General features: G+C 40.3%; 1 protein-coding gene across 2 annotated transcripts in view; it reads left to right on the top strand.

Moving 5' to 3' along the window:
* The window catches only part of RASGRF2 (Ras protein specific guanine nucleotide releasing factor 2), a 268,468-nt gene that overhangs the window by 67,567 nt on the left and 177,642 nt on the right, over positions 1-23,259 (top strand). For both annotated transcript variants that reach the window (XM_079145547.1, XM_079145546.1), the window contains exon 2: positions 15,754-15,860. In XM_079145547.1, the coding sequence (XP_079001673.1) occupies positions 15,754-15,860 (107 nt within the window). The remainder of the gene's footprint in view (positions 1-15,753; positions 15,861-23,259) is intronic.

The following is a 23,259-nucleotide window of genomic DNA, read 5'->3' as shown; positions in this document are numbered from 1 at the left end:
CTTTCCATGGGTAAGCAACATTAGATGGGTCTAGATAAAGTTTCAAAAATGGGATAAATAAAATAACAGAATGAATCAAACAACATTACTGTATGTGGATTTATGATTACACAAATGGTATGCCTTTGCGCCATGTACAAACAGAGAGGCAACATGTATCCCATTTGTTTACAATAAAATTAAAAAAAAATGGGATAAATATCTTTAACACTGATTATAAAGCTGTACATGTTTATTGTAAATGATTCAAACGATATAGAAATGTAGAAAGCAAGTGAAGTCTGGTAATACCATTCCCCAGAAATTGCCTCTGTTAGCTATGAATTTGTTTCTAGCTTTCAGAAGCTAAAGGACCAGAGTTTTAAGCCAGCTTGTCTTCTCATATTGGGTTACATTTGTTCTTTCTGCAGTGACATGTAGCATAAACAGCAGTACACATTGTAACAAAAGTCAGAAAACAGAAAATGAATTCTTATTAATGTTTTAGGCACCAAAAATCCTGAACCTTTACATTTTGTAGATATGTTCATTGGTTCTTTTTCTAAGGTCCTCATAGGTAAGATGTAAGACTCTTCTAAGAAATATTTATTTCTTATTTGCAAGTGATTATTATATATTTATGGGCTACAGTGTGATGTTTTGGTAGATGTTTACATATGCAGAATGATTAAATCAGGCTGATTGACAAATCCTTCAGCCATCTCTCCCTCTGGAATAGCCTGCTCTTACCCTTGAGTGTATTCCATGTTTTACTCTGAAGGTGTAAATTTTGAGATTGCCCCCATTCTCCCTTGATTATGTATCTACTTCCCTAGGGAAGCCTCTGTGTATTCCTTTGTGGGAGGTGAGGGTGGGAGTAAGAAAAAAAGAAAATCCATTACCTCACATGCTTATTATTTTTTTTGTGCTGAAAACATTAAATATCTTGTCTTCTAGCACTTTTTTTTTTTTTTTTTTTTTGTGGTGCTGGGGATTGAACCCAGGGCCTTGTGCTTGCGAGGCAAGCACTCTACCAACTGAGCTATATCCCCAGCCCTTCTAGCACTTTTGAAATATATAATGCATTCTTTTTTTATTTGGTCTTTTTAGATATACATGACAGTAGAGTGTATTTTGGCATATTATACATATATGGAGTATAACTTATTCTACTTAGGATCCCACTCTTGTGGTTGTGCATGATGTGGAGTTTTGTGTTTTCATATATGAACATAGGAAAGTTATGTCTGATTCATTCTACTCTCTTTTTTATTTCCATTCCCCCTTTGTCTCCTCCAATGAACTTCTAGTCTTCCCTCTTCCCCTCATTGTGTGTCAGCATCCATATATCAGAGAAAACATTTGACTTTTGGTTTTTTTTGGAATTGACTTATTTCCCATAGCAAGATAATTTTGAGTTCTATCCATTTAATGGCAAATGCCATAATTTAATTCTTCTTTATGGCTGGGTAATATTCCATTGTGTATATATATACCACAGTTTCTTTATTCATTCATCAGTTGAAGGGCTTCTAGATTGGTTCCATACCTTAGCTATTGTGAATTGAGCTGCTATAAACATTGGTGTGACCGCGTCACTATAGTATGTTAATTTTAAGTCCTTTGGGTATAAACTGAGGAGTGGGATAACTGGGTCAAAAGGTGTGCCCACTCCATGTTTTCTGAGGATTCTTCACACTGCTTTCCAGAGTGGCTGCACCAATTTGCAGTCCCACCAGAAATATAAGTGAACCTTTTCCTCCATACTCTTGCCAACATTTAGTTTTACTTGTATTCTTGATAATTGCCATTCTGACTGGGGTGTGATAAATGCTTAGAGTAGTTGTGATTTGCATTTCTCTAATTGCTAGAGATGATGAGCATTTTTTCATACGTTTGTTTATTTTAAATATGGTTTTTTAGTTGTAGATGGACACATTACCTTTATTTACTTATTTTTGTGTGGTACTGAGGATCAACCCAATGTCTCACACAGGCAAGCATTCTTCCACTGAGCTACACCCCAGCCCTCATATGTTTGGTGGTTAGTTGTATTTCTTCTTCTGTGAAGTGTCTGCTCAGTTCCTTAGCCCATATATATTGATTGGGTTATTTGTTTTCTTGGTGTTAAGGTTTTTGAGTTCTTTATACACCCTGGAGATTAGTGCTCTATCTGAGATGGAGGTGGCAAAAATTTTCTCCCATTTTGTAGGCTCTTTCTTCATGTTATTCGTTGTTTCCTTTGCTGAGAAGAAAGTTTTTAGTTTGATATCCTCTCATTTATTGATTCTGGATTTTACTTCTTGTGCTTTAGGAGTCTTGTTGAGGAAGTTGGTTCCTAAGCCAACATAATGGAGATTTGGGCTTACTTTTTCTTCTATTAGGCACAGGGTCTTCGGTCTAACATCTAGTTATTGACTCACTTTGAGTTGAGTTTTGTGCAGGGTAAGAGATAGGGGTTGAATTTTATTCTACACATATGACTTTCTAGTTTTTCCAACACCATTTGTTGAAGAGGCTATTCTTATCACGCGTCCAGCGGGCAAGGGGATGGGTTTCTGTCGGACGGATGGGCCAGCTGTAAATTAATTGCTAAGAAACTTACTTATTTACTTATTTATTTTTATCTTTTTAAAATTTTTAAAAAAAATTTCTACAGACTGCATTTTGATTCATTGTACACAAATGGTGTACAACTTTTCATTTCTATGGTTGTACATGTTGTAGATTCATACCATTCGTGTAGTTATACATGTACATAGGGTAATAATGTCTGTCTTTCCTTCCCCCACCCCATCCTGTCCCATTTCCCTCTACACAATCCACAGTGCCTTCGTTTTTTTCTTACACCCCGTCACCCTCCCACCCTGCTGTTATTTGTCTTCATCCACTTATCAGAGAAAATATTTGGCCTTTGGTTTTTTGGGATTGGCTTATTTCATTAGCATGATATTCTCCGACTGCACCCATTTACCAGCAAATGCCATAATTTTATTCTTCTTTATGGTTGAGTAGTATTCCATTGTGTATATATGCCACAGTTTCTTTATCCATTCATCAGTTAAAGGGCATTTAGGTTGGTTCCACAATCTAGCTATTGTAAATTGAGCAGCTATAAACATTGATGTGGCTTCTTTCTTGTAGTATGCTGATGTTAAGTCCTTTGGGTGTAAATCTAGGAGTGAGATAGCTGGGTCAAATGGTGGGTCCATTCCAAATTTTCTGAGGAATCTCCATACTCCTTCTAGAGTGGCTGCACCAATTTGCAACTCCACCAACAATGTATAAGTGTGTCTTTTCCCCCACATCCATGCCAACACTTATCATTGCTTGTGTTCTTGATAATAGCCATTCTAATTGGAAAATAAACTTACTTAATAGAGAAAAACCACTGGAGACAATTATCTCTTTTGAATCAGGGGCTTCACAGATTAGCCATGCTAATCCAACAAAGATGGAAGAGTCCACCTTCCCTTTATTTATAGCTGTACAGGTAAAAGGGGTGCCAGGAGGACCTTCTTCCATGAGAAACAGGAGGGTGCAGTTATGGAAGCCATTCTGCTCTAGCAGGCCATCCCAGCAGGACCTGCAAATTCCAGTGATGAGCCACTGCACGGAAACCGCATACTCCAGGTAATCTGGAACAATCTCTCAGTGATTGCCAGTTCCTGGAGTCAGATTTCTGTGTCTGACAGCTCACCAAGCCTGGTTTTATTTGCTGATCTTGGATGGCTTCTCACAGGCTATCTTTTCTCCAATGTATGTTTATGGTGCTTTTGTCTCGTATGAGATAACTGTGTTTATGTGGGTTTATTTCTGTGTCTTCTATTCTGTTCCATTGGTCTACATGTTCATTTTGGCGTCAATACCATGCTGTTTCTGTTACTATAGCTCTGTGGTTTAAGATCTGCTATTGTGATGCCTCCTGCTATAATGCATTCTTATTTATTATAGTTGCCATTCTGTGCAACCGATCACTAAAGCTTATTTCTCTTATCTAGCTAAAAGTTTTAAACATTTTTAAAAATTTGGTGCATTTTAATTTTACATAGTTGTAGGATTCATAGTGACATGTTTGTATGTGAACACAACATAATTTGGTTGATTTTAATTCCCCTGTAACTCCCCTTTCCCTCTTCCCCTCCCCAGCTCTCCTTCTTTTATTCTATTTGTCTCCCTACTATTTCATGAGAGCCTCCCCCTCTGCTATTTTTCCTTTTTTCTCTCTAGCTTCCACATATGACAGAAATCACATGACCCTGGCTTTCTGAGTTTGACTTATTTCACTTAACATAATGCTCTCAAGTTTCATTCATTTTCCTGCAAAGGATATAACTTTATTCTTCTTTATGATTAAGCAAATCTTTGTGTATATATGCCACATTTTTGTTATCTATTCATCTATTGTCAGACATCTAAACTGGTTTCATAGTTTGGCTATTGTGAATTGTACTGCTGTAAACCTGTGAATGCATGTATCACTGCAGCATGATGACTTGAATTCTTTAGGATAAATACCAAGGAGTGGTGGTATATCTGGGTCATTTGGTGATTCCATTCCTACTCTTTTGAGGAATCTCCATACTGATTTTCATAGTGGTTGTACAGTCTACAACCCCACCAACAGGGTCAGTGTTCCTTTTTCTCCACAACCTCTTCAGCATTTGTGATCCGTATTCTTGATGATTGCCATTCTAACTAGAGTGAGATGAAATCATTGCAGTTTTGACTTTCTAACTAAAACTCTGATCAATTTCTCCTCTTTCCATCCCCCTCTTCCAGCCTTTGGCAATCACCACTCTCTTCTGTTTCTATGAGATCAACTTTTTTTAGTTTCCACATATAGATGAGATCCTGTGATACTTGTTTTTCTGGCTTAGTCCACTTAGTATAATGTCCTTTAAAGTCCTACACATGACAGGATTGCCTCTCTTTTTAAGGCTGAATAGCTTTCCATTGTGTCCATAGACACCATGTTTTAAGGTCCACTCATCTGATGGTGGAAACCTAGGGTGTGTCCCTGTCCTCGCTATTGCAACTGGTGCTGCAGTAGATGTGGGAGCATGTAAGAGGCAGAGATCTCTGGTGACCTTCCCGACCTAAGGTATCTGCTTTTACTGCTCTGATAGATGTTTGTGAGATGATTGTGGTGTTCTGGTTTTTCATAGTTTATGATAAAAAATATATTTGACAGCTTAGTTATCTTCTTTTTCTTTAGGGCATTTCCTCTATGTTAAAAATTTATGTTCAAATCCTTTTTCTGGATGACAACCTGGATGTGACTGTATCGTTATGACTGAGCAGCATGGCTGGCTGTTTGAAGTTTGTTAGGTCAGTTCTACCTCATTTTTTTTTTTTTTTAACTGATGATTATTTATTCACCTAATGTTTTTAGGGGCTTTTGTGTGCCTGGTGCAGTGCTGGCATTGAAGGTAGAATAGAACAGAGCTGGCAGACAAGAGAGACACAGAAATGGACAGCTCTAAGATGCTGTGAGAGAAGGTCCTTGGGGTGAATGAAATCCAGAGGAGGGAGTGACTCTTCTTTGCCAGAATGTTCCAAGGAGGGATTCTCTTCGAGGAATTCACATTTTAGTTATAAGTTGGCAAAGTTTAGTAAGAATGTGTAGGTTACAGAAGAGGCTGGAGAAGAAGGAAGAAGCAAAGTATGTCAGGGTAAGAGATACACTAATAGAGAAGAGAATTAACCCTTGTAGTGCCTTCTGGATGCCAGTTCCTGGACGTCAGCTAATTCAAGATGTATACTCATGTGTTGCATAATGATGGGGATGTGTTCTGAGAAATGCCTCCTTAGCAGTTTCTTCATTGTAGGAACGCCATACAGTGTGTACTTAATACGAACCTAGACGGATTAGCCACCTATTCAACTAGGCTATGTTTTATGTCCTCTTACTTTTTATGCTGCAAATCTGCACACATGCTACTGTACTGCATACTGTAGGCAGTTATAACACACTCTATGTATGTATGTTTCTAAACATAGAAAATGTACAGTAAAAATACTAGGTGACAGGATTTTTTCAACTCCATTAGTGTTCTGTGAACCATCATTACATATGTGGTCAGTTCTTGACCCAAACATCATGTGGCATGTGACTAGATATCATTATCCTCATTTTACCCATGAGGAAACTTGGGCTCTTCAGAAAGGTTAAGGAACTTGACCCAGATCTCCTAAGGTGAGTTGTCACTTGGAGGCATTGGGATTCATACGCAGATCTGACATCTCCACAAGCTGCGCTCTGTCAGTCACAGCATGAGGCTGAGGAGAGAACTTGCCTTTTCAGGGGAGCAGTGTGTAGGTGTGGTTGAAGATGGGGTGCATGAAAAGAAACAGGCAGAAATGAGGTGAAATGTGGAGAATGGGGCCAGAAGTGAAGAGCAGATTCAGCCTCCAGACGATTTACTCCTCAAAATTGAAAATACCAGTGAAGGTTGGTAAGCGGACATGACAGCTCAGATTTATTTTGTAAAAAGAAAACTCCGGCTGCCTTTTTGGGAGGGAAAGGGTTGGGCAAGATTGGAGTCAGGGTCACAGATTTAGTTTTCTTACACTTAGATGTGCAAAGTATTTTTCTAAATTGATCTTGCTCCTTAAGACCCTCCTCCCTACTGAATAAATGGGAAAAAGAAGAACCTGCCTTTAGTTGAGAATAGCAAACTCAGCTCAGTATTGGTGTAGGGAATCCAGTAATGTAAAAATTTTGGAGGGGGATTTATATTTTTCCTCTGGCCCTCACTAAGATGCTGAATAAAAAGGGGCTTACATGTCCTCTAGCATGTGAGTGTGTGTGTGTGTGTGTGTGTGTGTGTGTGTGTGTGTGTGTGTGTGTGTATCACGGGGTGGCGGGTCCTTGCTGGTGTGCACTGGGGTCTGGCAGTGTCTGGTTCTGCCTTGGGCATTCTGTTGGCACCTCTGGATGAAGGTGTGGCTGCTGTAACTCGTGGCACATTTTCTCTCAGGTCCATTTTGCTTTCTTGGTCCCCTTGTTGGGCTACATGGCCTTGTGTGGTCCCAGAGTGCACGTCCCCCTCAATCCTCCGCAGCATGCTGGGAATGTCCACGCCACAGACAAGCTAGGAGAGGCTCTGGGTAGTTAAACTCAGGCCCTTTCTTGACACAACTGTGGTGACACCAATTTTACTGATTTACATGATTTGATCACCCTACAGTGTCACCACCCATATTGCCATGAGGGTAGGGATGGGGCACAAAGATGTTCTGTGAGAGGACATCCCCTGGAGCCCCAGGGGAAATGTGGCGCCTGCCCCTTGACTCAGCTGTCAACACTTTTAACTTCACCCTTCTCTGGGATTTTAGCCTTGAGTGGGAGAGGCTGCATTGGGTGCTTCTCTGCTCCTCCTCCTGCTTTTTCTTCCTCCTTGGACGTCTTCACCTTTCCACACTTCGCATGTTCCTGACTCCCAGGGCTTCCCCTTGGTCACCCGGTCCTCCTTCCTGAGGGCCCATTAGCCTCCCTGTAATGGAAGGCCTTCACCTTGGGCTGTGCTAGCAGATGGGGTTCAAGGCAGGGCAACATGAATGCGGACACCAGAGGAGACTCCTGGGTGGAGCTCGGGTGAAGCCAGACGGGTGGGGCTGAGAAGGAGGAAGCTGAGGCGCCTTTGGGTTCCGACTTGTGGCAACTGCTGGGTGCAGATGCACTTGACAGAGGAAAGTCGGGAAGAAGGGGTGTGAGGGCAGGGAGTGGAGGCGGGGTGGGAGGCAGGGAAGGGAGGGAGAGAGAGGAGTTTACTTTTGGACGTAATTGAAATGCTGTCTAATAGTAGAATGTGGGCTGGTGCCTGGGAGAGAACTGGACTGGAGAAATGGATTTGGGAACAGGTGAGCACATTCAGGGATGAAAAAAAGAAGAGAAACTCACTGACTTGATGGATGTTAACTTCAAAGACATGAACAAAGTCATTACTCTGTTAATTCTTCCTTTCACTTTATGATGACCCAGGACTTTGTACTGTCTCCTCTAAATTCCTGCAGAGGGACCGGTCAGAGGTCATAGGACATGCACAGATGACCAGGGCTTGGTTAGTTTTTGGTGCTGGGAATTGCAACCCAGGGTCACACATGCCAGGCAAGGTGTCCAGGTGCTACCATTGCATCACACCCAGCGCCCTCCCGCCCCCCCCAACAGCTATCTTTGACACCCAAGGAGATTATGAAGCTCCAGTCCTGAGACTCAGATCGGTGGCACACCAACTTTGTTTCCCAGCAAGGCCAGGTGACTCAAGGGAGACTCCCTGATGATTGGCTAAAAATAAATAACTTGCAGGCACACCCAGAGGCAGTGTTTAATATTTTGTGGTCCAGCTGAATTTGTTAAATGAACACCTGGAAACATAAAATGTGCTTCTCATCAGTCTTCGCATCCTCATGATGCCTGGGACACAGTTTAACCTTTGAGTGTGCTTTGCTAATGTAATTGCCTCGCTGCCTTTGAAAGGTGGCTTGTAATTGGGTTCCAAGCAGCAGCGGCTGTGGAGGTGCCTCTGAAGCCTGGAGATGGAGCGGGCCAGTTCACCAAGTGTTCCTTCCCCTGGCTGGGCATTGGGCTTGGCGGATAGCCAGCAGTACTGAAATGCCATCGGTTATAGGATTGCCCTTTAAGCCGCTGATGGTTATTCTATTGAGTTTCCACTCTTTTCTCTCAAATTTAAGTGGCACTTTATTGAATATAATGTTAAATTCAGAGCTTCGCCTTCTCAGCAGCCTTTTTATCAGGTTATCTTCTCCTAATTTATCCCCCGCCCCCAGTCTCTGCCTGGACTTGGGATTTAAGGGCTAAAGACACTTAAGTCCTGTCCCTTATAGGGTGCAGGACCGTCATAGGGAAGCGTGGTGGATTATCTCACAGGCTTGCCACAGGCTCCTCAATTTCTGATGACATGTGCAGGTAACCTGAGAAGTCTCTTAGTCAATTTTTCACTTTTGGTAAAATTGTGCTGAAAATTCTGTCTTTAGGACTAGAGGTTAATAAGATTATCAGCCTGAATGTTTTTAATTCGTTCAAAGAAAATGTGTATATAACTGTCACACTGAATAAGTAGATCCAGGGCGAGGGGAAGTGGGACAACAGAAAGTGCTCTTTTTGTCTTTGGGTCTTCCTTTCAGAGCTGCTCTGTGGAGATGGTTCTTTTCATGCACCAGGGTGAAGTCTCGGGCAGGCCCAATATATTTCTGATTACTCTAATATCAGAAAAAGTTCTCCAGTCTTATTTCCTCCCAGCCAGTCTCAGATGGTAATTAATATGTGCAGCCTCAGAGAGAGTGGCTTACCTCCCCCGGCCTGGCTGGAGCTTGCTGCAAGGCAAAGCAGGCTCCGGCTGCTGCTCTTTCCCTGGCTCTTCTCTCTGGCTTTCTGGGTGGTTCCCGCTTTTCCACGTTGGGCCCATTTGGCATGGGTTTGCTCTGTGTGTGGTCAGTTTAAATTTCAGTTTTTGATGATGCTCGTCTGTTTGCCAGAGCCCCTCCATGCTGGGGATTGCCTACCATGCCAATAGGAAACTTATCTCCTCACTCCATCTCCTGTGGTCCCCCTCCTGTGCCCTCGGCTACTGGCCCTCTAGGCTGCCCTTGCTGCTGCCTTTTTAGCTGGCTATAAGATGAGCCAGCCTGGCTCACTTAGGTGTGGCCAATTTCTGGGTCAAAGGTAACACTCCTCATTGATTTGCCCTTGGTGGGACTGTAACTTCAAATGTAGCATCTGCTTTTATCCTCTGGCAGGCAGTTCCCAGGCATTCGCCTCTCAGATTCGTAGGCATGGCCAGGCACCAACTTGGAAAAACACAGGAACCTCTCTGAGCAAGTTCCTTGGAGCCCCCTTACTAGCCTGAGGTCAGGAGAACACTCTTGCCTCTTCCCGGGGTTTGTGTGGGGAGCAGGTGGGGTGGGTTTGGGAGGCTCAGCACACACAATGCCTGTGAAGAAATCTTCTCTAATCTTGGGGAGTTTGGCCATTCCACATGTAACCCTTTTATGTCCTTGAATGAGTGAAGATCAAAATCATTTTTAGCCACCTCCTTTCCAAGTCTGATGTGGTGGCCTCCCCTTGTCACATGGGCATTGGTTTTTGTTTGGTGAGTTGAGGCAGTAGCCAAAACAAACAGTAGCCCATCTTAACATTCAGCTCCACTGGAAGACCATTAGCATATGATTCTTAGACATGAAGTATGGGCTGCTGTTGTCACCTGTAGTGTGGCCAGTAGAGTAGAAAGCATCTTCAAAGTCTTTTGCCACCTTGGAATTGTTAGAAATGGGGATTTTCTATTGTTTTCTTTGCAAAATTAAACAAACTCCCTCCCTCCCTTCTCCCCATTCTCCTTCTCTGCTCTTCTTTCTCTCAGGCCTCTGCTCTTTCTCCTGGCTGTTGAAGAGACTTTCATGCCTCTGTTCTTTACTTAAGCTCCCCTGATGATCTTCTAAGACCTAGACTCTGCATTGTGCTCTCCTAGAACCTTTGTTTCCTCATCCAAACCTTTGTGTAGGAAACTCTCCCCTAGACTAGCAGAGGTGCCTACACAAACACACACGGGAACACGGTTAAGTACGTTCACTCACGTTCAACACCACAAATGCACATACAACCAGAGGATGAGTAGACGGCAGCAAAGTTGGGACTGGGAGAGAGGAGGCTTGGAGAACCATCAGTGAAGTAACCTCTGGCTGCTGCCGCGACTCCAGGCAGCTTTGCTATGTAGCAGACCTAAGCAGCAAACCTGGGTAAGTTAGGTAATAAGTATGACTAATTGAATGAATTGGAAAAGCTGCATATGTATTTGTAAGGACTTGAAGGCCAGTTTTAGAGGGCAGAAGGTAGGCCGAATTAACTTTTTTATCTGTCACAGGCCGCACACAGTGTTTATTGGTAGTAGCAGCAGCTAGATCAACAATTGCCAAATAAAGGGCAGATCAAAGCAAACCAGCTTGTGAAAGCTGAAAGATTTAGGGAAAGCATCTCATCAATGGATAAAAGTAACCATAAACTAGTAATCCAAAGAATTTGCACATAGCTATTGCCCCCACTCTTTTTTGCTGCTTTTCCCTTTTAAAAGAAATTTAGATATAAATCATATCATAAAATTCACCATTTTAAAGTTTACAATTCAGTGAGTTTTAGTATGTTAAGAGGTTGGTAAACCATCACCACTATCTAATTGCTGATCGTTTTCACCAGACCCAGAAGGAAACTCGGTAATGGTGAATACATAATATTATACATTGTTAAATCCCCAGAATGCACAGCACAGAGTCAACCTGAATACACTGTGGATGCGCTACATGTATCCCTATTTGTTCATCAGCTTTACCAAATGTACCACATATATGCAAATTGTTAAAATGGGGAGGAGGGACACTCCCTGTATTTTCTGCTTAATTTTTCTGTAAACCCAAACTGCTTTTTAAAAAGTCTGTTAATTAAAATAAATAAAATACTCTGTACCCATTAGCAGTCAGTCTCCATTCTCCCTTCCCTTAAGCTCACGGCAAGCACTTATCTACTTTCCCTTTCACACGTAGGTGCTTTAAAGAGGTTTGTAAGCGTTTGCTTTGGTAACTGCAGTTAAGATAGTGTTAAAAGTTCATACATTAAAATGTCATGTTTTTATAACCCCTGTCTACTTTTGCTCTAAACATCAGTGAGATATAAAATAGACTTTACAAAAATTAAAATGGTATAGCTATTTGTAAAAATAGGACAAAAATCTTGGTGGTCTAAAAGCATGACAAAAATACTTCCTGCTATGGAAAACCTGAAGCTCTAGGTGTGAACTCCATAGCGAGCAGAGACAGCTGGGAGTTCAAGAAACCCTAAAAAGCACTCCAAGAATGGGCTGGACTGAGAACCAGGCTCCAAGCCTTGAGCCGGGACCTTTGGAGGGATCCTGGTGGAGCAACATGCATATGTTGTCTTGTCTTTAGTAGCTGAGAATTCAGAGAAAGAGAGAAATAGCTGGTGGAGGGGCTCATTGACTATCAGCAACATCTGCAACATCACCGTGGCAGAGGAAATTTGATGTTCTTACCAAAGAGCTGGTTCTGGTCTGGGCATCTTGAGGGGGCTGGAGATAGAAATGAGTGGAAACTCATTAAAACCCAATATAATGATACATTTGTCATTTTTTCCATTTGGTTTTTTTTTTTTGCTTTATATATTTTAGTCCTATCTTATTAGGTGTGTAAAGGTTCAGGACTGCTCTACTTCTTAGTAAAATGAATCTTTGATCAATATAGTACCCTCTTTATCACATTTAATATTATAGTTCAATTTTGTCTTTTGACTAGTATTTAGCTTTTCTATCATTTTAATGTTTACTTTCTGTATTTTAAGAATATCCTTCTTAAACTACTTTTACAAACTTACTTTTTAAAAATTGGTGCATTATAATTGTACAGAATGGTGGGATTTGTTGTCAGACTATTGTACATGCACGCAATATAACAATATAATTTTGCCAATATCAATTTTCATCTCTGTTTTGGTTCTTTGGTATTTTGTTCCTATAAGCTTAAATTATTTCAAAAACAGTTAAAATTGAGTGAGTAGCAAGGCACAGTGACATACACAAGTAATTCCAGCTACCCTGGAGGCAAAAGCAGGAAGATTGAAAGTTCATGGCCAACCTCAACAACTTAGCAAGACCCCGTATCAAAATTAAAAAAAGATAAAAGGGGGGGCTTGGGATGTAACTCAGTGGCACAGCACCCCTGTGTTCAATCCTTTGTGCTTCAAGAACAACAACAAAAGTTGAGTTACTATACAATGAACACAGCTATTGAAGTTATAAATATTGGGCAATCTGTTAATATAAATTACCATATGAGGAGGCTAAAGAAAACATGATGATCTTTATACATGAAGGACATTATCACTTTTATATCAACTATACATTTATTTCCAGTTTCATATGTCTTTATGCATTGTTTATAGTAGTCTTCTTATGTAGACTTTTTTAATGCAATAAAATCATTGATCTTTTCTCTTAATGTTTCAGGATCTCAAACCATAGTTAGGACAATTTTCCTACTTAGAGGTACAGTGATCAATCAATCATTTAAAAAAATATATTCTTTTGGTTTAATTTTTTGCACCAAGATTTCAGATGCAATTGGAAATTATTCCGGTATACAATACACTTGGGGTGGAGTTTTTCTGGCTTCTGTTGTACAGACATGTCAAACTTTTATGTGTCCTGGTGTTATGCATGAGCCTTGATTCCATCTTGGTCTTGTGCAGGCCCAAGACCATGTGTTCCAACCCCCATAACTCCATCTCTTGTCTGATAAGGTCTAGTGTGTCACCCTCAGTTCCCATGCTTTCTGCTCTGGCTTTGTCTCTTGTCTATGTTTCTAGAACCCAAGGATTCCTCTGTTTTCCTCCCTCCACTTAAACTTAACTATGTGTTTGGCTTAACTTGAGATTTTCCTTTAGCTTGTCTACTACTTTGCCCTAGGTCAGTTCATGGTGGTCAGGAAATTGGACAGGACATATTCTTTTTTTTTTTCTTTTTAAAAAACTACCTGTTCTAATTAGTTATACATGACAGCAAAATGCATTTCGACTCATTGTACACAATGGAGCACAGTTTTTCATTTTGGTTTTACTCGATGAAGTCACATCATTCATTCCATCATACATGTACATAGGGTAATAATGTCCATCTCATTCCACCATCTTTCTCACCCCCTACCCCCTTCCCTCCACTCATTCCCCTCTGCCCAATCCAAAATTTCTCTATTATTCCCTTGCTCCCTCCCCCTCCAACCCCACATTATGGATCAGCATCCACATATCAGAGAAAACATTTGGCCTTTGGTTTTTTTGGAACTGGCTTATCTCACTTAGCACGATATTCTCCAACTCCATCCATTTATCCGCAAATGCCATAATTTCATTCTTCTTTAAGGCTTAATAATATTCCATTGTGTATATGTTACACCATGATTTCTTTATCTATTCATCTATTCAACGGCATCTAGGTTGGTTCCACAGTTTAGCTATTGTGAATTGAGCTGCTATAAACATTGACGTGACTGTGTCACTGTAGTATGTTGATTTTAAGTGGAAAAGACATATTGTAAAGGGCTTAGAAATAAAATTAGGTAGATAAACACTCTGGAGGCACCATTAGAATTTTTGGACTTTCAATTGGTTTTAAAACATTTCAGAATTTCATAGGCTAGAGCAGATCTTCAAATGTCCAATCTTGTCAATCACAACGTAAAGACTTCTGAGATGGTACTGATTCATTGTGATCTACTGGGTGTATTGCTCAAGGACGACACATCTTCAACTCAGACATTTGTTACTTCATCTAATATGGAGCAAGCTCAAAACCAGATATGTATTTTATATGAGAATTCTCCATGTATTAACAGATTATTCCAATAATTTATTTAAATAAATTATTATTTATTTATTAAAAATAAATCTGCTTTAGAACTATGGTCTATGAATTCTGTGTGTGCTTGTGAGATTCCCCATTTTGTGTCTATCTTGACTGGAGCACAAAGTGGTTTGATGGCCCAGGGTGAGTTTGGGAGTCTGTATGTCTTCTTTATATGATTAGTTGTGTTCTGGAATCCTCACGAGGACCTTGAGTAATCATATACATAATTTTAAGGTCTTTAAATCAACAGCATAAGATTAACCTTTTTTGGTGCATGATTCTATGACTTTAAACCCTATTTGAGTTGTGTAACCCTCATAATGGTGACACAGGACTGTTCTGTCAACCCCCAAACTCCCTCACACATTCCCTTCACCATCACACACTCCCACCCTGACTCCCCCAAACCACTGATCTGTTCTGTGACACTACTTTGGAAATACCACACGAAAGGAATCGTACCACATGTAACCTTTTGAGAATGACTTTTCTGTGACATGATGCTTTGGGAAGCATCCAAGCTGCTGAGTTTATCAAGGGTTTGTTCCTTTTTACTGCTGAGTAGTATTCATTCTAAAGATGCACCAGCATTATTTATCTACTCACCTACTAAAAGATATTTGATTGTTTCCAGTTTTTAGTGATCATGAATAAAGTTCATAAGAGAGAAATAATTTTACCCTGATGAATGGTTCTGTGATTTTTCTCTACATAAGCCCACTTCCTTTTGTTTGACAATAACTTAGATTATACTTCTAACAAAAAGAGATTCTGATCCTAGCCCCTGGGATGACAATTAGGGTTCCCTCTCATATCAAGTATAATCTGTCTGGGAAAACAAGAGATAAGTAAGGGTGCTGTCCACTGAGAATGAAGGAGAGGCAAATGGTAGCAATTCAATGTCATTTTAGAGATATTTCTTTCCAGAATGGAGAATAGATGCAGAATAGGACAGATAATAGAATTAGCCAGTGCAGTGGTGTGGACTTGTTTCCCTGAAACTTGTTCACATCCCCCAAAAGAAAATTTTTTGGAAAAATTTTCATGATAACACTAATATATCTTTAAAGCCAGATTTGGATAATGTTCTTTTTGTACTTGTATAAAAATACACAGTGCAGTAGGGTTGTGGGTTGACTCTTGCTGAGGGGTGTTAAGATGTAGTCTGTGTTGTCTTCTAGCTGCAGTTATTGCTAACTGGACCAGGAATGATATTATGCTTTGAAATGTGATTTACATGAAGTTGATGTATTTTGTAAATATACACTTGGTGTAGGCATATACTGGGTTATTATGCTTTTATGCTCCAAAAATAAAACTCAACTTTTGTGTTTGTTTTTCTTTCCAGTATTACTTTACTGTTCTTTTTGGCCATGAAGGTCAAAAGCCACTGGAGCTGCGCTGTGAGGAGGAGCAGGATGGGAAAGAGTGGATGGACGCTATTCACCAAGCCAGGTGTGGGCACAACTCCTCCTGTGTGACTCCTGCTCGTCTGGGTCTTGCACTGGGTGATCACTCTTGGCACAAGTTCGGAAGAACTTGCAATTCCTGGATGGGGTTCCCTCTGGACCTCTTCCTTAGTCATCTGTGGGATAATTATTTGAGTTTTCTGTTTAATTATATTCCACTTAAAGATTAAAGGTAATAGATAAATAATAAAAATAACTAGTAAATACTTGTCAGTTTCTATGTGCCTCGCACTAAATGCTTCTCAATGAAGGAATTTATTAAATGTATGACTCACCTTCTCATCAATCTGCCGGAGGCATATTATAACCATCCCCTCTTTTATAGATGAGGAAACAGGCCTGGCAGGCTAGTTTGCTTGCCAGAGGTCGCACAGCTATTAAGTGACAGAACTGGAGTATGAACCCAAAGAAGCCCACCTTTGTAAATCCTGCCCCATGCAGTCCAGTTATTGACAAAGGTAGTAGCAACCTCTATTTAGGGAAATAGAAAACTGTAATTTTACTTCCTCCTAGGAAATAGCAGGAAGGTGGAAAAGCACCTGCAAAGGCTTAACTGGGAGGGAGGAATCTGAAAGAGGAAAGCCAGATCCTCCTGAATTTTCCCTCTTCAGTTCCCTGGTCCTGTTCCTCTTTGCTTCAGATGGCACCCATGCTTATTGCTTTCTGCCCTTGGGCCAGCTCGCTGGAGGGCTTTGCCTTAGATTCAGGACTAATGTGGAATGACTTGCTGTAGAGAGAAGGCCAGGTCTTCAAAGGTGTCATATGCATCAGGCTGCCAAAGTAGAGCCTGAGGTCCTTTGCAGACAGTCCTTGTGGTTAATTCTATTCCTTTGCATTTGAGATTTAAAATGCAACACACAATTAAAAAAACATGTGTATCTGCCCATTTTTTCTGTTCCAGAGAGCAGATACCATCAGTAACTTAAATGACTTTTTAGTTGCCAAGCAAATATCTTGGTGATTCAGACTCAAGCAGTGTGAATGACTTTGAAGGTGGTTGGCTTTCACCTAAGAGGTTGTTCTTCCTTTGTCATGTTTTTTCACATACATGGATGTGGTTGGTAACTAGTATTGTTTGGCATATGCTGAAAACTAGGGCATGTGAGATTTTTGTCAGGAGACAGACTTTAGAAGATACTTAAGTAGTTTAGATGATAGAATGGTGACATTTCTCTCTTGGATTTGAAGATTTGGCTAGTAATTGATCATTTTTCTTGATGCCTTGACTCTGGTCTGTTAGGATTGTTTTTCCTTTAATCTGAGGTCTGGGACTGGTTCTTTGATGACTCCTTTTAATCTGACTGCTTTTCTTATATTTGACTTTTTGCACTGAGATGCTTCTGAAAATTTTGTTTTATATATCAGGGAAGACAATAACTTGGATCTCTGAAATTCACCCTGACTTTTTTCATATATAAACAAAGCCAGAAAATTAATGAAGCTGATTCAGAGAAAAACATTGTTAGCCATTTTTTCTTGACATTTTGTTACTAAAACACAATTAACCAGGGTTGGTAGCTACCCTTAGAGGACAGCTTGATGGCATTAATTTGGTATTGCTGCCTGTGTGTATGTTGGGGGGTGGGGGGAATGAGGATTAACCCAGGGAACTCTTAACACTGAACTACATATCTAACCCATTTTATTTTATTTTTTAAATTTTGAGATAGTGTCTTGCTAAGTTTCCCAGCCTAGCTTCAAATTTGTGATCCTCCTGAGTAGCTGGGATTACAGGCATGCACCACTGTGCCCAGTTTGCTGCCTTTTTAATAGAAAACTTTAAAATTCTCAATAGTTCCTGTCTTATTGATTCCCTCTTCCAAAGTCTGAGCTTTTGATTGACTGATAACTATTTAAGCATTAGACTAGTTCTTTTCTGAGCTGAAGATCTTTTTTCAAATTCTATATAGAAACAAAGGCTGCTCAGAACTCCCTCTCTTGGTTTCTTCTGTTTTCCTGGGATGATTTTTTCGTACTAGTCTGGGTGTGCTGTCTTTGTCTGCCATGAAAATCACATTGTTGCACTTTTGAGCAGAATCTCCTTGCCCTAAGAGAATCTTTGGATCATTTTCTGGGATTTCTGGTTGCATCTTTTCTCCTTTAGATCTGGTACAGAAAAAAAAAGTTTTGGAATTAACACTCTTCATTTTGAACCTTTGACTTGGTCCGGGAAACCCTGTTAGTTAGAAGATGGTCTTGGTGTGGAAGAGGACCCAAGTTTTCACCTTCCAGGACTCTTCCTGTCCTGACCTGAGCCTAAGTTCTAGAATGTGATAGTCAGGAAGAGGAAGAGGAAGGTATTCCAGAGATGTTGGGGTAACCTATATGTATCTTGGACTATCTGGAAGTGGAAAGGTGCATCTAAAATATCTCTTGCCTCCTAGCTTCTCCACTGGGAGAAGAAATGGTGGATGAGAGCAAGTTTGTGGAGCAAGGTGTGAGCAGTGACCAGGAAGTGCTCTTCAGGGAATTACTAGAGTGTGACTGATTGCTGGGAAGGGACAGTGGGGAGCTTTAGGGTACTGACATGATCTTTCTGCCCCAGAACATGGAAGGTATGGGAGAAGGGGTGTCCACCAGGCTGCTAGAGAGGTAAGCTGTGTCTTGAGGACAGAGTTGTGTTTGGATCTTTACTCAGGGTGAGGTCTGGGGGGGGTTGAGAATATTGTGTCCAGTACAGAGTACCATCAGCCTGCATAGCTGTACTCACCATGTAAATAAGTGTGTGCCTTATGCTCTTGGCATTTGAGAACATTCCACTATCTTTTGTTGACTTTCCAGTTTCTTTAACCAGGACTTTGTTCAAACCCTCACCTCGATTCTTTTTTCTCCCTCAGTGTATGTCTCTTGCAGGTAGGTCTCAGCCTTAAAGTGAGGGTATTTCAGGAAAAAAGGAGTTGGGCATATATTTCCATTCCAAAAAACTCATGTCAGATGGAGTTGGAAAGGTTTGGCCTAACCTTTCTTTTACCCTGTTATTCCCTAACATGATGAGCAGAGAGACTTAGTCCTTCTGTTAAATCTTTTATTTAAGCCTTGTTATCTTTTTCAGTTTAAAAAAAAGTTCTAATCCAGCCTCTTGGGTCTGTTTTTATCTATACACTTTAGATTACACGTGCCCAAGACAGCCTGTTGTCCATATTCTCTTTCCTCATCCTGAATGAGGGCGTGCACGCGCGCACGCAAACACACACACACACACACACACACACACACACACACACACACACCCCGAGTTAATTGTATGGAACACCAAACACCTACTGCCTGCACCCTCATTTTTTTTCTTTGGTTAGAGGCTTAATTTAGAGCTAAGTGTATAGTATAAAATTGGTACAACCCTAAAGGCCACTGTGTGTATCATATCCCTAAAAAATCAGCCCATTGTAAAATGCACATGGCGAAATCCCTTACAAATCAGAAAAGAGTGATTACATAGAATAACTGAAAATATTTTATGGGTTACAGAAAAATCATAGAACTAGAAAATCAGGAATCAGCAGTGATGTGATAGCCTAGAGCAATCCCAAAGCCATATTTTATATTCTTTTTGTAACCTTAAAGCTGAAAACATGGATTTTTGTCCATCTGCAATTTTATATTTTTGGTAAGAACTTTGGTCTGGGATTTGCCTCCAGATTTGCCACGATGAAAGAGAACTCATTCCTCCCCCCCCTTACTGTCTGCAAAGTGAAACACTACAGAGAAAGGAGAGCATGGTACTGGACTGTGAAAGATTTCATTTGATTTGATGGTTACTCATTTTCTGTGGGGAAAAGCTGGGCTTCAGTTTCCTTCTTTTCAATCCTTTGTCAATACCTTTATTTGTCTGTTTTCTTTCCAGCTCCTCACAGAGTTTTGCTTCACATGCTTGCCTTGCCCCTGAGGCACCCAGGAGACCCTGCAGTCTGACCTTCGTTCTTTCTTTTAATTGATGTTTATTTACTTCTCTGTCCAATGCTGGGCTCTGCTCTGCCTTCCTGGATTCAGTGAGCCAGTGCAAGAGATGCCCCTCCTGGACTCACTCTGTGAACTTCTTATGCCACTCCTGCCCTTGAATCTTGAGCTCCAGGTGGAGCGACTACACACAGGAATCTTAACGTGCTGGGATGAGCCCTCCAGTCTGACTCACACCAACTTGTCTTTCAGAATGGGAGCTTTCAGTCACCTGCATCATCTTCCCTCATCCTCCTCCTGCGGGAAGGACTGACCATTCCATTCTTTGAGCCCATTGTTACCTCTTATTTCTCTCAATGCAACTAACAGATTAGTGCATCGATTTGCTTCTGTTTGTTTCTGTCAGCCTGAATTTCTTCAAAGCAAATTGCCTATTACTCCTCTCTTGTTCCCTTCCCCGGGCACAGTGCCCAATTGCTTTTCAGAAATGTGTATGTCAGTTTCATCACCTTCATTGGGATAAGAGAAAGCTGGAATCATTTTTAAAAATCCTTATTATGTTGATGGATTAAAAAATGGTACCTTGGTGTAATAAGCATTTTCTTGGTTATTGGTGACATTGACCAGTTTTTGCAATCACTAATATTTGTCTGTATTTCCTATATGAATTGTCATCTCATATTCCTTCCCCATTTTTTCTTCTGGGGTTTTCCTACGTTTTTTTCCCCCCCTAAATGAGTTCTCTGTGTGATGGATGTACTTTGTTTTTATATTCATTGGATATTGCTTGCACCATTTTTTTGGTCTTGCAGTTTTATTTATGGAATTTATTTTGACAAAGATTCTTTGAATTATGATGCAATCAAAATATATTGTTTTTGGGGGGGATTGCTCCACTGCATTTTAATTGAGTTGTAGTTCACACACAGAAGTCATCATCTTTAAGTGTACAATTCAGTGTTTTTCTAGTACATTCACGAGGTTGCAGAGTCATCACCAATAATTCCAGAATGTTTTCAACACCAGAAAAGAAACCTTATATCAATTAGCAGTCATTCCCTACTCCCACTAGCCCTGCCCCTATCCAGCCTCCTGTATCAGTGGATTGGCCCATTGTAGACATTTTATATAATTGGAACCATATAAACTGGCTGCCAGCTTCTTTTCCTTGGAAAGGAAGTTCATCCATGTTGTACCATATAGCATTACTTTATTCTTTTTCATGGATGAATTATTTTCCATTGTGTGAATAGATCACATTTTGCTTTTTCATTTATCAATTGATAGATGTTTGGATTATTTCCATTTTTTACTCTTATGAATAATATTGCCATGAATATCTGTTTAGAAGAGGATTTTAGTCTTTGAATTTGTTCCACTTTTTAATCTCTGAGACACTTGAGTTTTCATTCATAGTACAGAGAGGAAGGAGAGATTGATAGGGGTGTTAGTATTAGAACCTCAAGCTAATGTAATACCTAAAAAGTATTGATTAGTCAGGGGAGTGGAGATAATGATGTGAGAGAATTTAGGAACCAAAAAAAAAAAAAAAAAAAAAAAAGATAGTACACTATCTGCCAAAGTGGCCATGAGGAAAGCTAAGAAGGTGTGTTAGTCAGCTTTGGGTTACTATAGTGAATACCCAAGAAAACTTAGTTCTCAACAGAAAAGGTCTATTCTATCTCACACTTTTGCAGGTTCCAGTTTGTGATCAGTTGGCCCTGTTACATTTGGCCTATAGTTCTAAATGTAACACTTAGCATAAGCATGTGGTAGAGCAAAAGTACTCGTCATGACCAGAAGTTAAAAAGAGAGTGAGGAGGGGCCCCTTCGAGGTCATACCCTCAATGACCTAAAGACCTCCCACTAAGCTCCACTTCATAAGGTCTCATCCTCTCCCAGTAACCCCGCTGTGGGGAACCAAGTCTTCAGCATATGGGCCTTTGGGGGGCATTCAAACTATAGCAGAAGCCTGACCTTACTTAGATATAACTGCTGCTGCTCATGCTCAGAAGTTGCTTAGGTAGGAACTGTACCACTGCTGAACAGGACTGGGTTCTCCCCATTCCCAAAGATGTTCGTTCTCTCAACATGAAGAAGCTGACTCTGAACAGTTAGTTTTCTTCCCTCCCTCCCTCCCTCCCTCCCTCCCTCCCTCCCTCCCTCCCTCCCTCCCTCCCTCCCTCCCTCCCTCCCTCCTTCCTTCCTTCCTTCCTTCCTTCCTTCCTTCCTTCCTTCCTTCCTTCCTTCCTTCCTTCCTTCCATTTCTTTCTTTCTTCTTTCTCAGTTTTCTTGATAAAACTCAGCATAACTCTAGAATTAGTTGGAGTTTTTCTTTTAGTGACCTTTTATATGACTTTTCATCTTGGGTTTTGCTGTGGTTCATTTCATAAATACATTTCCATCAAAATAATTGGAGTGAGACTCTAGATCATCTAACAACTTCTTGCTAAGCTAATATATTTTTTGCCCTTCTATAAAAATAATTAAGGACTATAATTCCACACTGCACGTCTTTCCTGAACTCTTCAGCATTTCAATTGAATGTTCCCTTTTCTCCTTGTATGGAGTGCTGTGATTTGGTTTCGATTATAAATATTACACACTGAGTTTTGACTCCCATATATATCCCAACCTTGCCATCTGTTGATAGTCAATGGGTGATTTTGAATTTTGCTTTCATTATGTTGAATTTTATGACTTGATTATATTATTTCCCTTGGTAGTAAGAAACCTTTTTCTTCCTCCATCTTTCTTTTCATTTTCTCATTCTCCTTAAATCTCTCCCCCTTCTTTTGTTACAAATCAAACTAAAAACAAAAACATTTTAAATAGTGGAAATAATGAATAGATTAGGAAAAAATTCTAAATTTGAGCAGTATCTGTTGAAAACACTGTAGAATAGAAATACTAATGCTCTGAAGAATATAGAAGGGAAGCCATACATTCATAGTTGATTTGGTGCAATCTTGGGGTAGAGATTCGTTCACTCCTTCAATAGGGGGACATATAAAAAAACTTCGTTATACTCCAGGAGGAGTAGATAGGGGTCATAACTAGAAAGACCCAATGAAGTAAGTTGCATGACTTGAAAATTATTACATGATGAAGAATAAACTGTGTAAAATAAATCACATCAGATGACTCTTGGTTTGACAGTGACTTTTTAAAAAAAATTTTATGTTGTTGATGAACCTTTATTTTATTTGTTTATTCTTATGTGGTACTGAGGATCCAACCCAGGGCCTCACACATGCTAGGCATGCATTCTCCACCGAGTCACAACCCCAGCCCCTGACAGTAACTCTTTATTTGAATAACTGTTCTATGCCAGGTCTCCTGTCAGACACTGGACTGATCTTTAGCCTTTTTACTGGGATGTTACCATAGTCTTTGGTTGTTCTGCCTAGTGCCTTACTCCCCACCTGACTTTCCCATCACAACCACCAAAATGGTCTTATTAAAAAGGCAAATTTTGTCACACATTT

Source organism: Sciurus vulgaris (assembly GCF_902686455.1).
Source record: "Sciurus vulgaris genome assembly, chromosome: 6".
In the NCBI taxonomy this organism is placed as follows: Eukaryota; Metazoa; Chordata; class Mammalia; order Rodentia; family Sciuridae; genus Sciurus; species Sciurus vulgaris.
This window is presented reverse-complemented; position numbering and strand designations above follow the sequence as displayed.